General features: G+C 40.3%; 2 protein-coding genes across 5 annotated transcripts in view; both read right to left on the bottom strand.

Moving 5' to 3' along the window:
• The window catches only part of myo1g (myosin IG), a 126053-nt gene extending 123900 nt beyond the window's left edge, over positions 1-2153 (bottom strand). For both annotated transcript variants that reach the window (XR_004558047.1, XM_034160512.1), the window contains exon 1: positions 1719-2153. Coding sequence is in view for 1 of the 2 variants with exons in the window: in XM_034160512.1 (XP_034016403.1) it covers positions 1719-1813 (95 nt within the window). In the remaining variant the exon portion in view is untranslated. The remainder of the gene's footprint in view (positions 1-1718) is intronic.
• A 5564-nt stretch (positions 2154-7717) lies between these two features.
• Positions 7718-13592, bottom strand: si:dkey-154b15.1. 3 transcript variants are annotated; one of them, XM_034160513.1, is made up of 4 exons: positions 13498-13592; positions 12929-13127; positions 9951-10042; positions 7718-9846 (listed from the first exon to the last, which is right to left on the bottom strand). In XM_034160513.1, exons 2-4 carry the CDS (start codon positions 13110-13112, stop codon positions 8779-8781), a joined length of 1344 nt encoding a protein of 447 aa, XP_034016404.1. In that variant the 5' UTR covers positions 13113-13127; positions 13498-13592; the 3' UTR covers positions 7718-8778. The 3 variants fall into 3 exon arrangements, with proteins under 3 accessions (XP_034016404.1, XP_034016405.1, XP_034016406.1); XM_034160514.1 differs by having other exon boundaries at positions 12929-13130; positions 13498-13587; XM_034160515.1 differs by lacking the exons at positions 12929-13127; positions 13498-13592 and adding an exon at positions 11889-11937.

The raw sequence follows: 13592 nt of genomic DNA, 5'->3' as shown, positions 1-13592 counted from the left end.
GATTAAAAAAATCCAAATGATGACCCTTGACTCCAGTGATGGTGGGCCAGGCAAAACAAACCCTTTAAGGCCAATTCTGGAGTTGACCATCTTCCATGTCAAATGTGGTGGAAATCGGTCAAAAGACCTGGGAGGAGTAGGGGAACAATCAGACAAACGTTGCTCAAAATATAGTGTGATTTGGCGTGCTACTGTATGGACTCACTGCATAGTATATGTACCTCCCTGCACACAAACATTTCTCTAGAGGAGGCAATAAAGGAACAGAAAACAAATTTAAGTGACCTGAGCCATTAGGTAAGAAAATATAAAGCAAATCAGTCGTACAACACTGCAAATGTTTGGTCTTCTTACCACTCCTTTAACCTTTTCACAAGGCAAGTCTGGTCATGGTGTTAGAAGTCATTTACCAGTCAGTGACATCAGCGACCAAATAACTGTGCTACTGAGAAAAAAAATTAATCTGTACAAAGTGTGAATTATTCTAATATTTTCTTAATTTCTTTATCTGTTTATCAGGTGACAATTGCGCCTGACTGCAGGGCCGCCACATGTTTTGCTGTGGTTTGACACATGGGTTGGCTTCATCCATGGTGTCAAAATGACTGCGTACAGGTCATTTCTCTGTCTATTTTAGGTGCGTGCTGCAAGAGCTGCACCCATATTTGGCTGCTCGGTTGTTTTGATGCCAGGCCACAGTTTAAGTTAAATTTTGATTGTTTTCATAATATTTCATTGGGGTGAGGAAACAATTGGCCACCGGGGGGGATAATGAGCTGTTCAGTCTGCAGTGGCTGTGAGGACGAGAGAGCGAACAGCTCCCCTCACATGCTCTCATTATCATTTTCTCAGAATTTGCCCACCTGACTTCTGCCAACATGTCATTTTAAGCATTTGGTTTACTGCATAGGGGAGGGGATGAGGGAGAGACGCACTAACCTTACGTTAAGATGACAGATCAAACCATTTTTCACATTATAGGGAAGTTGAGCAAAAAAAATTTGACCACCACCACTTTTATGTGATTTTCAAATGCCACATAACACATAAAATGCCCACTTTTGACTAATTATTTAGCCACGTTATTTAAATGTTCTTATTGCCACCCCCCCTTCACCTAGGGCCTGAGAACAAATGATCCAACCCCCCACCCCAAACTGACTGACTGTATTGTCATTTCTAAATTTGAACTGACGCCACAGTGACGTCTCTGCAGAAGTCACAGAGGAAGTGAGAATGGTGACGGAAAAAAGTAGCTGTGTGCACGACAGACACAAAACCTTGAAACACAGAGTCCAGACAGAGCAGAGCAAAGACACAAACGATAACAGCACCATAAACAATCTGATAGGACGGGATGCTTCACTGACACTGTGACATATTGACCATTTAGTGCCCAACATCCAGAGTGTAACCATGGCAACCAAATCAGCCACACGTTTAGGTCTGAACCCTGAGGGTGAAGAACAAATTACTTCCCAATTTCACTTTAATGTCATTTCTGTTAACACTTATTCAATTGTTAACTCATTGTGGAGTAAACGTCTAACATCTGTCACCCACAGAGGCTGTGACATGAAAATATGCACTTTATTCTCACTTTGGCCTAGTTTTAATTTACAGCTCAATGAAATGAAGAGTGTTTTGTACTTTCTAAAATGTGCGTGTGTGTGCGATGTGTTGGATCTTTGACACCCAGTTTCTTCGTCAGGTCTTACCTCAGCTTCAGGTTTTCCAGAAACTGCTCCATTGTCACCTCATCCAGGAGCACAAAGTCTGACTTTCCAAACTCCAGAACTTCCAGCTCCGCCATGGCTGGCTGTTCTCACTAATCACACCAACACACAAAAAGCTAAAACAGACGAGACGCACAGGAGGGAAAAAGTCAACTAGAGGAAGAAGAGAGAGAAGTTCAGTGTGTGTGTGTGTGGGCGTGTTCTTCAGTGGATTGTGCTTTGTCAAGTCAGAGAGCTGTGGTGTGTGTGTGCATGCTGCTGCACGTCATCCTGTCAGTCAACCCGCAAGATCCCATCTGTATAAATAGCGCACAACTATCTTTAAACGTTCACACCACTTCTGCATCCTTCCTGCCATGAGGCTCACAGGCCCTCAGTCAGACAGCTTCATCCCTCCTTCCAATGTCATGAACTTTATGCAACAGAAACAGGAACACTGACTGTGACGTGGAGCTGACACCCCAGATGAGAGCAGATCACCCCACAAATACCAGGGCAAAACAAAAATGGCTCATTACCAGAGGGCCGAGGGCATCAAATATTGCCATCGGTATTGCGAAGGCTTTGCGTCCATCTGTCCAACTGTCTGTTCAGCATAAGTCCAGTCCTATTACTCTCGCAGTCTTCAACTTCACAGGGTCCATTCTTGGGACACAGACCTTGGACAAGTTCAAAGATGGCTAACCTTGACCTATTTTAAAAGCAATTTTAAGAGGTTAAAAAGTCACATTCTGTTTCAATCTGTTAGATGTGTTTTTGAGTGGCAGGGGGTGACAGCCAATCAGAGTAGAGCTGCACTGTGATGTCAGTGGCTGGTCTTTCCAAAACTACTTTTTGTGTGTTTATATGTATGTTCCTCATATATTATGTAAACTCTAGTAAGAAATAAACACTTCTAAAACTGAAAGTGCTGTTTTTGGAGCCTAATAACGCGTCTGAACTTATTATTCTGCAGATGTTAGCATGGCGACTGCACAGGCTGGTAGCTAGCTGCAAAACTCTTTCGTTTGTGTGTAAATATAACTTCTTTGTCATATTACGTAAAAGCTAGGGAGAAATAAACACTTCCAAATGTTGTGAAAGTGTCGTGACACGGACCCACAACAGGGGGCGTTAATGAACGGACAATGGATAAGCCAAAAAGTAACAATTTAATGTTGTGAATCACACAACGACGTACAGACAATAACAATACAGTGACTGTCAATCATACACCAGGTGACGTGTGGGCAGGCTCGACGATAGAAGACGCCTGGCGAGAGAAAAGCCGGATCCACACAGCTTCCACCGCCAACGGAGCTGAAGAACACCGGAGCCGCCAAGCCCTGCGCCCCAGGTGGCCGCTGTCTTCAGCAGTCAGACCCGGTACTGCTGGCAGAAAACAGAGACAGTCCAGATGAGTGTGAGGTCGCACACTCAGTAATCCCACAGTCTGTATTCAGTAAAGGAGGGAGAACCTCCACCTCCAATCACACACTCGTGCAGCTCCTGAGATAACCACTTATCTGGGTGGGGTGTGAGGCAAAGCCGTCGCAGTCCACACCAAACGCCAACTCCACAGACAGGGTATCCATCCCAGGAAAATGGCTGCAAAAAGAGATCAGACTAATACTCGAATTTTAGTCAACAGAGAAAATTACCTGATTGGTAGTTGATTTCTCGGCAGGGAGGTGGAGTTGCAGTCCGGCCTTTATGGTGGTGGTGATGAGTAGTGGATGAGTGACAGCTGGTACGGATGATGAGTGACAGCTGTCACTCCTGGTCGCTCCGACGCCCTCTCGTGCTTGAAGCCCGCACTTCAAGCAGGGCGCCATCTTGTGGTGGTGGGCCAGCAGTACCTCCTCTTCAGCGGCCCACACAACACCAAAACTGCAAATGCCATTTCTGTAACCTGATAACACCTCTGGAGTCATTTACAAGATTTCGTGGATGTTAGCGTTAGCGTGCACGCTAACGTCTGCTAACTTCCTGTGGAGTTAAATTTGTCTCATTAATACCAGCAAATGCACAGAGGGTGATCTACAAATATTCCTTGATTTGCACAACTTCCACTCTTGTCAAAAGCTCACGTACACACACACACACACACACACACACACACACACACACACACACACACACACACACACACACACACACACACACACACACACACACAAAGCCTCCTGCAGATGCGAGCAAGCACAAACGGGCATGTCCATCAAAACACGGTGCGTGTTCTCCAGCTGGGATGTCCGGGAGCACAGATCACAACAGCAGCCGCTGTGAGCAGACACGCCCACAAACGTGTCTCTGCGTTATGTGGTCATTCATTTTCATTATTTGTTATGTAACTGCGTATGTAGGTATTGTCGTAATTATTTATATACCTGTCCTGGAGGTGGTTTCTGTGTTTTTAATGTGTGTACTGAGCCGTATTTTTTTTGTTTTGCATAACTGCAAATTTAAAAAATTAAAACAGTATATTATAAAAGATCAACATTATCATCAAATTACTATTTTATTCCCATCAATTTGTCAAAAATCTCTTTTAAATTTAAATGAGTGAAAACAAGCAAACTTTCAAATTTGAAGACCCATAAACAGAAAAAAAAAAAAGGAAATTGTCCTTCATAATTACATACAAACAGCGGTGGCCTCGGTTTTGGAAATGAACTGAACAGGCCAACTCATTTAAGATCATGTAACTTTGACCACACCTGCTGCTGCGTGATCAGATTATCCACTGCAACAAGCCATGGCCAGCAGGTGGCAGAGAAGCTACACACCTGCTCCTAATTTCCATCATTCAACAACCATCCAATGAGTGACTCAAGCAAAGTGCACCTTACATAAGACACAGCTTTGTTTTTGTTGTCGTTTTTTGGCTGGCAGCAGATTTATGTTTTTACCAGGTGGCACCCAAAAACAAAACTCCCTAATACACGAACCATCCAGCATGTAATAAAGGGTTATTAGCTGAGTGTGAGGTCTGTATGGGAAAATATCAGACCAAGACAGTACGGGCCGAGCGTTAATGAGGTCCGTGCGAAAAACACTGAGGTCTGATATTGCCGTACAGACCGAGCAAGCGAGGTTAATAATTAATTTATTATATGGCTATTATGCATATAAAAACACAAACATACGGAATATGAAAGCTGCTGACGGTTTTGGACTTGTAGTCTGACCTGTTCACTTCACCTCCATGAAGAACTTGCTAACAGATGGTCTGGTTGTTAGTATAAGCTTTCGATTTGTAATTTTTCCGATGCTGTTTAGATATTTATGGAGTATGTTCACATCCGGCTTGGTTTTTCTAATCGTGTGTTTTGTATTCTGGTTTGTAACGCATGTGATACACATTCTGGACTGATTGTCATGGTTACTGGAAAATATCAGACCAAAAATCAGCCAATCATTGTGTGTGATAGCATCTCAGCCATATAATAAAAGGTAGCTATATCATTTCAAACAGCCCAAAAACTAAAAGGAAAATGTTTTATATGGACATATACTTAACGCACAAATTACTTTCTCCATTTATTGTGATTTTAAAAAGAAAGGAGCAGGTGGAAGTCACATTGTATTGTAACTACACCACAATGATTCAACAATCTATAAAGACTGCCCCCACTCCATCCCACCGCCAAAAAAAAAAAAAAAAAAAAAAAAAAAAAACTAGTTTCATTCCAAAAATCTGAAAACACACTCTTTTAAAACAAATTTTTTTAAAAATCAACAATATTCATCAACATTTTAAAAAACAAAATCCAAAGAAATCCCATCAATTACTAAGTTAACATAAAAATTAGGAGCAGGTGTGTGTCGATCTCTAAATCTTCAGTTTGGTGTCCACCAAAACAACTGCTACTGTTATGATTATAAATATTCGCCCACAAGCCACAATAAATATCTGATTAGTCCGCAGGCCTCTAATAATAATAATAACAACAATAATACCAATAACAACAGCAACAATAACAATTTAACATTCGTTGATATAGCATTTTCAATTTTATTGAATTCATTTATTCAGCACCAAATCACAACATAAGTCCCCCAAAGGCACTTCACAAGAGAAAGGTCCAACCAGTGGCAACTGTGTTAGGGAAGAACTTTCAATTATACAAAGTGCTGCACAAAATAAAACACAAAAAAGAACAATAAATACTACCACATCATTCACAATGATTAAAAAAAATTACTGAAAAAGGAAACACATAAAATGAAAATCTGAAACATGAAGATAAAGAATCCACCAACCATTACGGATTACAGGCAGTTGAGAAGAAAAAATTCTAAATTCTAGTTAAAAGCCTCAACGCAACTCAGCTGACTCACTTCAGTCTGTAAAGTATTTTACAACGCTGGCGCAATGGCCTGTTCTCTCGATTTTTTTCTTAATCTAAAACTTCTGAGAGCTGTATCTTTAGTTTGACAAACATCTTGAACAATTTATCAGTTGTATGTCAGGACTGAATTTAAAGCTATAGTGTGCAAGATTTATGTGTACTAGCATGTTTCCCATGGGGCTCTAGATTGGGTAGTGTTTATAAAATAGGTAGCTGACATTTTTCAAGGGTGGTAATAAATTAAGCAAACTTGTATGAGTTGGAACAGTGCGTGAGTCCAGAATGTTTTTAGAACCTTTGACCTCGACATTTTTTAAAACAGGAACTCAGCCCTTCTATTTCCTGTCAATTATTTCCTGTAAATTATGTAATTTTTTAGTGTTAAATTGCTGTCTTAATGTATTTATAAACTGTTTAAGTTCATTATCATATACACACTGTTATTATTTTTACGTCTGTTTTGTAATGGACCACAATGGAATTACATTTTTTTTTCAGATTCTTGTGCCAGCCATATATTTTTAACGTATTCACAATTATATTACGTACATTGAACTTACAAAATAAAATCACTCACCATGCTCACGCTTTTAATATATAGATGAGTTGCCGCCTTCTGGTGTGTGAGTCCACAAATTAGCAACATCCACTGTTCAGTGTTATCTAATATCCATAGCTTCTCCAAAAATATTAGTCCTATCAACTTCCATTTTCGTAGCGTTCATCCTTGACCCAAAATACATTAGCATACCAAACGGAAAATGTCACAGTTTGTCTGTGATTGAAGTTGCACGTGTGCACATACACAGCTGCTGTAAGCAGGTGCTTTTAAAGTGACAAAAAAAGACAGAGGCTGAAGATACTAAAACTATTACAGTTTTCACTCATGGTACCAACATGAGACTTAACTCATGGTAAGAGCAACATAACACTTAACTAAACTGACTAAACCAACTGAACTACAAAAACACAATAAATCAATAACACTAACAACACAATAACATTTAAAACCTCAAACCCCAAACTCCCATGGTGCATTGCAGCACAGTGTACATTGTTTACTGGTGAGCTAAAATTGCTAATTTCTCCAAAAGTATTTGTCCTATCAACTTTCCATTTTTGCAGCATTCATCCTTGTTCCAAAACACATAAGCATACCAAACAGTAAATGTCAGCTCTCCCTGGTTTTTGCGTGATCAAAGCCATACCAACGCACGCACAGAGGCCACTAATATAGATGAGCAGAAATAGTTAACAGCATTCATTACCATCCATTCATTAGTGTATATGAATCAAAGTGTTTTTACACAGTAGCCCAAAAAGGACATATTAATTCTGACTTTCATAGTTTGCAGAAGACTTTCACCAGAAGACTGAAGAAAAAGACGAATCAGTGGTTGGTCCACTATACAATGTCTACTGGTTGCTAGTGTGGGTTAAGTTCAAGAACACTCATTTTGGTGAAAATTATTTTCACCTTACCTATTCAGATAACAGTCTCAGAGATATCCCAACTTATTGACAAGGGGGAATCCATTCAACGCGGGTGATATGTCCTATCAAACTGATTTACTTATTAGAAAGGCTTTTGAGTCATAAGGGAAACCACCAGAACAGCGCAATTTTTTTGGTTTCTTTTAAATTTCATGTCTGCACTATCTGGAAATTGGTTTGAGTAAAGGGACTTTATATCATGTGTGACTCAGACTGAACCTGAACCCATCTTTGAACATCCACTTTCCACGCGTTTCTGTCCATGACTTTCACGTGTGGTGTCACTTCTTCCGAGATGCGTTCAGCCGGCTGAACGATTGCTTCATTTCCTGAGCAGAGTCAGATCATTTCCGTTTCTATTCAAACGCCACATTCAGGTCTTACAGTAAAAATATCAGAATAATTGAGGAAAACTGGGATTTTAGCCACATTATTACTCTTATATACCACCTAAATATCCTCACTGAAACTAATCAAATGATCCATAGTATCTGCAGGTATTTAATGTTTTCATTTTTGTCGCTATAGACAGGAAAAGTAAAAAATAAAAAAAATAAAAATCACTCGGTCTGCTTCAGCAATATTACAAAATTGTAATATGCCTGTGTCCAGCAGGGGGCAGAAAAGCTATATGTGGGTTCAGCCACACCTGCTCATAATTTCCACCATCCATCCAACAGGTGGCAGACGGATGCACAGTATGTCACAAATTACAGCATGAGATCGATAGATAAGCTAGTCTTAGGTTGTTGGGTTTTTTTTTGGGGGGGGGGGGGGTTTGCAGTTAATTAATTTATGTGCTTATATGTTGTTATCCAGAGCAAATAATTTGAATTATTCTCAAATCTCATCAGTGATGCTATTCAATGTTTACTGTTTTTGTGTTTTCTTTAAGGTGCTCATATATTTTTGTTCTGAGCTTTAAACCTTTCTACACTGCACACACAACTGTACTTGTACTATAAGCAGTTTTCTCATGTACATAATTAAACTGTATGAACTTTGCAACAGTCCACAAAATTGACCCCTGGACTTTGTGCACATTAATAAAAGTGTTTTACTTTGAAGCATTTTTCTAGAACTGTTTGAGCATCATCCTTCCCCTCTAAAATAAATACTTTTTGTCCCAAATTATTTGAAAAGTTGGAGTCGCCTATGACGCACTGAGGTAGTGTCCGCAGAACGGGGGGGCATATTTTGACATGTGTCACAGCTCACTTTTTTACTTTCAAGATTTCTCTGAAAAACTTAAACTTCGTAGGTTCTTTGTTTTCCTTCTCCGGTTTGATGTCATCTGCCGTCTTCACCTGGTCTTTTACTTTGGAACTGTTCTTCCTAAGACTCCACTGAGAAAAAGCACCACGCTTTGGCTCAACACTTTGATCATTCTGCTGCTTTGATCCAGAATAATCTGGAGCACCTGCAGCAGCAGACACCTGCGCTCTGGCAGCAGGACCTCTTACAAAAAACCGTCCAAAAGCAGAGCTCCTCGGATCCTTAAGTGTTTTGTTGGATGGGTCCAACAGCCTCTGCTTTACCTCAAAGCTATTGGAAGACGTCCCTATGATGCGAACCTTGTGCGGTAGCTCGAAGATCAGCACCGAATTCTGTTTTTCTTCTTGAATTCTCTTGGCGAGAGCCGCCCGCCTGGCTCCATCCAGATCCTTCAGAGGAATTTCTTGTGTTCGTAGTGATTTGCTGAGATGACTCAGAAGCTCCTTCAGCTTCTCAGCCGCCTGGTCTGCTTTCTTCCCCAACAGAGTGATGCTGTTTATGCCAGGGTTGTCTTGACCCACTTTTAAGGACACATCATGGGACGTGAGTATGACATTAACGTCTTTTTTCCTGAAGCGCTGCGCGTACTGAAGGACATCGCTGTCAAAGAAGAAGGAGTTGCTTCCTGGAGGTGAATCCTGGTGTATGGACCTTGATTTTTTAAATGAGAACCTGGTGCGTCGAGATGAATGCAAATTCCTATGTGCCCTGCCATCTGGCACCAAGTGGTCATTGGGGTAATGTTTGGGTACAGCTCCAGATGAAGCTGGTGGGTGACGGAGACTTGGCGTGGATGAGTGCGGTGCTGTCTTGGTTTGGTTTTGTGATTTATGAAGCTGCTCCAAATGGGACTTCAATTCCCTGAGCTTTAAGAACGAGCCCATGAGGCGCACTTGATCCCGATTCAGGACCTGCATCACAAAATCGTATGAGTGGACAATTTCATGCACTTCTTTCTCGTTGCGGAATTCATTCAAGTGTAAAGTCGCCTCTGCTGGTAAATCCACCTGAGAGTGACATTGACAGAAGACAAACACACACACAGAAATTATTAATTTTTTTTTTTTAAAAAGCACTCAATTAAAATCACCAAGATAATTTTTTTTGTTACCTCAGGATGATCTGCTGCTTTCACACTTAAACGATGTTGCTGGTGCCCAAAGTCCAACATGTGAGAGTGCTTCTGCAGAACACGGACGCAAACTGTCAGAAGAAAAACAGGATTTAAACCAAATCAAGGCTCCTTCAAGTGACACGCCTCATCCAAGTCAAAGAGTCCTTCCACCAGTAGCAAAAGAAGAACAAACTGAGTACCAGAGATCCAGTTTGGTTTGCGTCCAAGTCTGACAACCGTACAGTAAGACAGGAAGTAGCAGAATCCTAAAGACTTGATCTGATTTGCTGCCATAATGAATAAGAAACATCATAAAGCAAAGACAAATGAAAAAAAAAACAACACAATATTCAAAATATGTGGACAGAATCATTTGTATGACATCATCAACAGAATAAAAGATGAAAGTGAAAAATAACGAATGGACACTGGAACTGTGCACTTCCACCAGCTTCACATATGTGCAGGAAGTGACCAATCCAGTAGGAAGAGATGAAAGTGTGTGCATGTGATTTGGATGAATTGATCCTTCAATGGTTTGAATTAATACCTGCCAGCAGAGGGGGCTAAAGCACACCATTAAACACCTGGTTTAACAATAATTGACAATAAATTAAATAAACTGTAATATTTCTGTGTCTAACTTGAAAAGTTGAAGCTTGAATTGTAGCACTGCAAAGTTGGCTCAGGGTTCGATATTCCACATTCGAATACGGGAGTGGCAGTATAACGACTACAAAGCCATGCACTGTGCCACGCTTTGCACTAGCCCAGAAGAACCTACCATCCAAGATGGTCCAAACCCAGTTTTAAAAATGAAGCCAAGGTGCTGCTGTCCAGCAGGATGTCCATGCATGCATGGGGTTCATCACCAGCTGGCGGCATTAAACTTATTTCCACTGCAGTCCTCAGAAAAAGAAATAAATGAAAGTCTCGTGCTGGTGGCTGTGAGCCGCGTGTACTCCTGGGCAGCCCGCTCACAACGGGCTGTGCTTCAGGAGCTGTAGATGGCATGAACCTCTGGACATTACATATTTTATCTTGCTGGAAAACCTTCTACAATAGGGAGAGAGTCCTGTTTTACGTCAGCAATTTGACATAATAACTGAGCTGATTCTCTCATTTTCTTATTTATGTTCTCCAGGTAATGTTACTTCTTAGTACTTTGACACATTCTCTCCTTTTATTCTCAATTACTCACATCTCACTGGGACAAATACTCCAGTCTAAAAATTCTGATCCTTTAATCAAAGTTTATACAAGTTTTGTGTAATTATCAGCAAGCTTATCTCTCTCTCTCTCATATATATATATATATATATATATATATATATATATATATATATATATATATATATATATAAAATAGCTAAATAAATCAATAAATGGTTCTTTAGAAACCTTTCATCTGTAAATTAAAACCACCTGTTATTTCATATTAGATAATTTCTTGTTTAACATAAAGAACCTCAGACATTTATTTTTAGACAAATAAAATAACATGGAATCTTGTATATTTTTTAAGTCTGGTAGATTATTTATCTAATTTCAACCAGAAAAACAAACACTAAATAAATACAAATGGAAATAATTTAACAATGACTGCAGTGTGAGTGGTAAAGTAGGATTTCTGTAACATAAACCTCATGATGAATTTTTTTATAGTCATTCAAACTTGTAAAAAAAACAGGGAAAACAGCAAAAAAAAAAAAGATGATGGAAAAAAACGCCCGAAAAAATAAGTTATTTAAAGAGCTTTTGTGGTGTCTGAAAAAAGCTGTAGCTTTATTTGATAAAAATAAAAAAGACTGAACCATTTACAAATTAAAAGTGTTCACTCAGATCAACTATGCTAAAAGGCTAAGCTAACGTTAGCCGATCATTAAACCTTCACAGTTCAGTAAACGTCACGTTTTATTTTTACATTATTCTCACCTCAGTAAAGCTGCAGAACTAAACTCCGTTGGGCAAACTAGGACTTCGCATATATCCAAAAAGTGGAAGATTTCAGACTGAGTGGGTTTCCATCACCCCGGCGGCCTGGATCGCTCTGCCCAGTGATGATGCCTGAAGGCCGGCTTCTCCGTGTGGGTCAGCCCGCTGTCGCGGTTCGATCGATATCCCACCAAGACGTCAGTCCTCCCTCGGTCGGTGTCACTCCGAAAAGTAGCTGGAAAAAAGCTTCTCCCAGCAGAGTGATGGGAGAATCGTTCTACTGGTGTTTTTTTAAAGGTTTTTTTGTGGTTGAGGAGACGCAAATTCAAGATGGTGATCGCTGAACATTATTCAGGTTGTGGAAACAGCCAGAGTGTGACGTAGCAACCTCCCCTTGCTGCTTCCGAAGCGACGCGTCTGACGTCACGACGCGTTGGAAACGCACCGCCCTCTGCCACACTGACAAGCGCAACCCTCAACCTATCAAATCCCTTGAACACAGACACACGCCATATCCGTTTGTTTTAAAATTAATTACTTTAGTTAATTAATTTGGTTTATTTGTTAAACACGTGATATTACTGAATAACTAATATTTTGCTATATTTTCCAGTATTTCTTTTTCTTTCTTTTTTATTTATTTATTTTTTGATAACTAACATCCGAGGGGGCGAGGTTGATGACATGAGGGGGCGTCGCCCCCAAACGCCCCCTCGTGGCGCCGGCTATGGGTTTGGACCGCCTTGGATGGAGGGTCCTTGTGGGCTGGTGCACAGGGGGGCACAGTGCCGTTTGGCAGCCAGGGGTACTCATGTTGGATTGTACAGAGAAGCATTATGTTTTCAGAGTTGTTGCACATTAAAAATAAAAATGAGTGTGCCACCCATGCAAGACCCCATGGGGTTTGGACCACTTGGATGGTGAATTCTTGATGACACGTGCCCATATTTGAATGCTGAATATCGAACCCGGTGCCAACTTTCTTATATTTTACAGAAAATAATGTCAACTTGTCTTTATGTTGATGGCTGTGTATTTACCTTCTCTGTCCTGGAATATGAGGAAGGCCTGATCCGGACGGTAACAGGGGTAAAGAACCCTGAGATCCAAACCTCCGCCGGACTGGAACCGAAGGAAATACCGGCGGAGTTTATCAACGACTGTTTGGTCTGGAAATCCTTCAGGAATCCTCAAAACCTCCACAACAAAACCACTTTTCTCCATCTTCACATCGACACTCTACTCAACACACATTTTAATATACATTAGTGGCCTGTTTTTACATTTATAAAGTGCGCAAACGGGGGCATTTTTCCCAGGTACGTGAAATGTAAAAGTCCCAATTGAAAGTGAAAGTAACCTTAACTTTTCTGTGAACGTCAACCTTGGTCTGACAAAAAGTTTTAATAATTTTTTTAATTTTGTACAGTTGAAACTACAAACTACTGCGCAAAAAAGACGTAAATAAAATAAATTTATGGGAAAGATTCATTAAACCGTAACCGAAAACTTTAATCACGTGTCACATTTAAAAAAAAAAAAAAAAACAGACGCAAAGCATTTTCATACAAAAATAAATACTGATTTATGCTTTTATATCGATGCTTACCTCTCATGTACTATTATGATCAGAGCAGAATAAATCCAAAAGTGCCTGTTTACTTCGGTTCAGGCGCATTTATCTAAATGTATTCCAACACTTCC

Source organism: Thalassophryne amazonica, chromosome 20 (assembly GCF_902500255.1).
Source record: "Thalassophryne amazonica chromosome 20, fThaAma1.1, whole genome shotgun sequence".
Classification (NCBI taxonomy): Eukaryota; Metazoa; Chordata; class Actinopteri; order Batrachoidiformes; family Batrachoididae; genus Thalassophryne; species Thalassophryne amazonica.
Note: the sequence above shows the minus strand (reverse complement) of the source record. Positions and strands in the feature narration are given on the sequence as shown.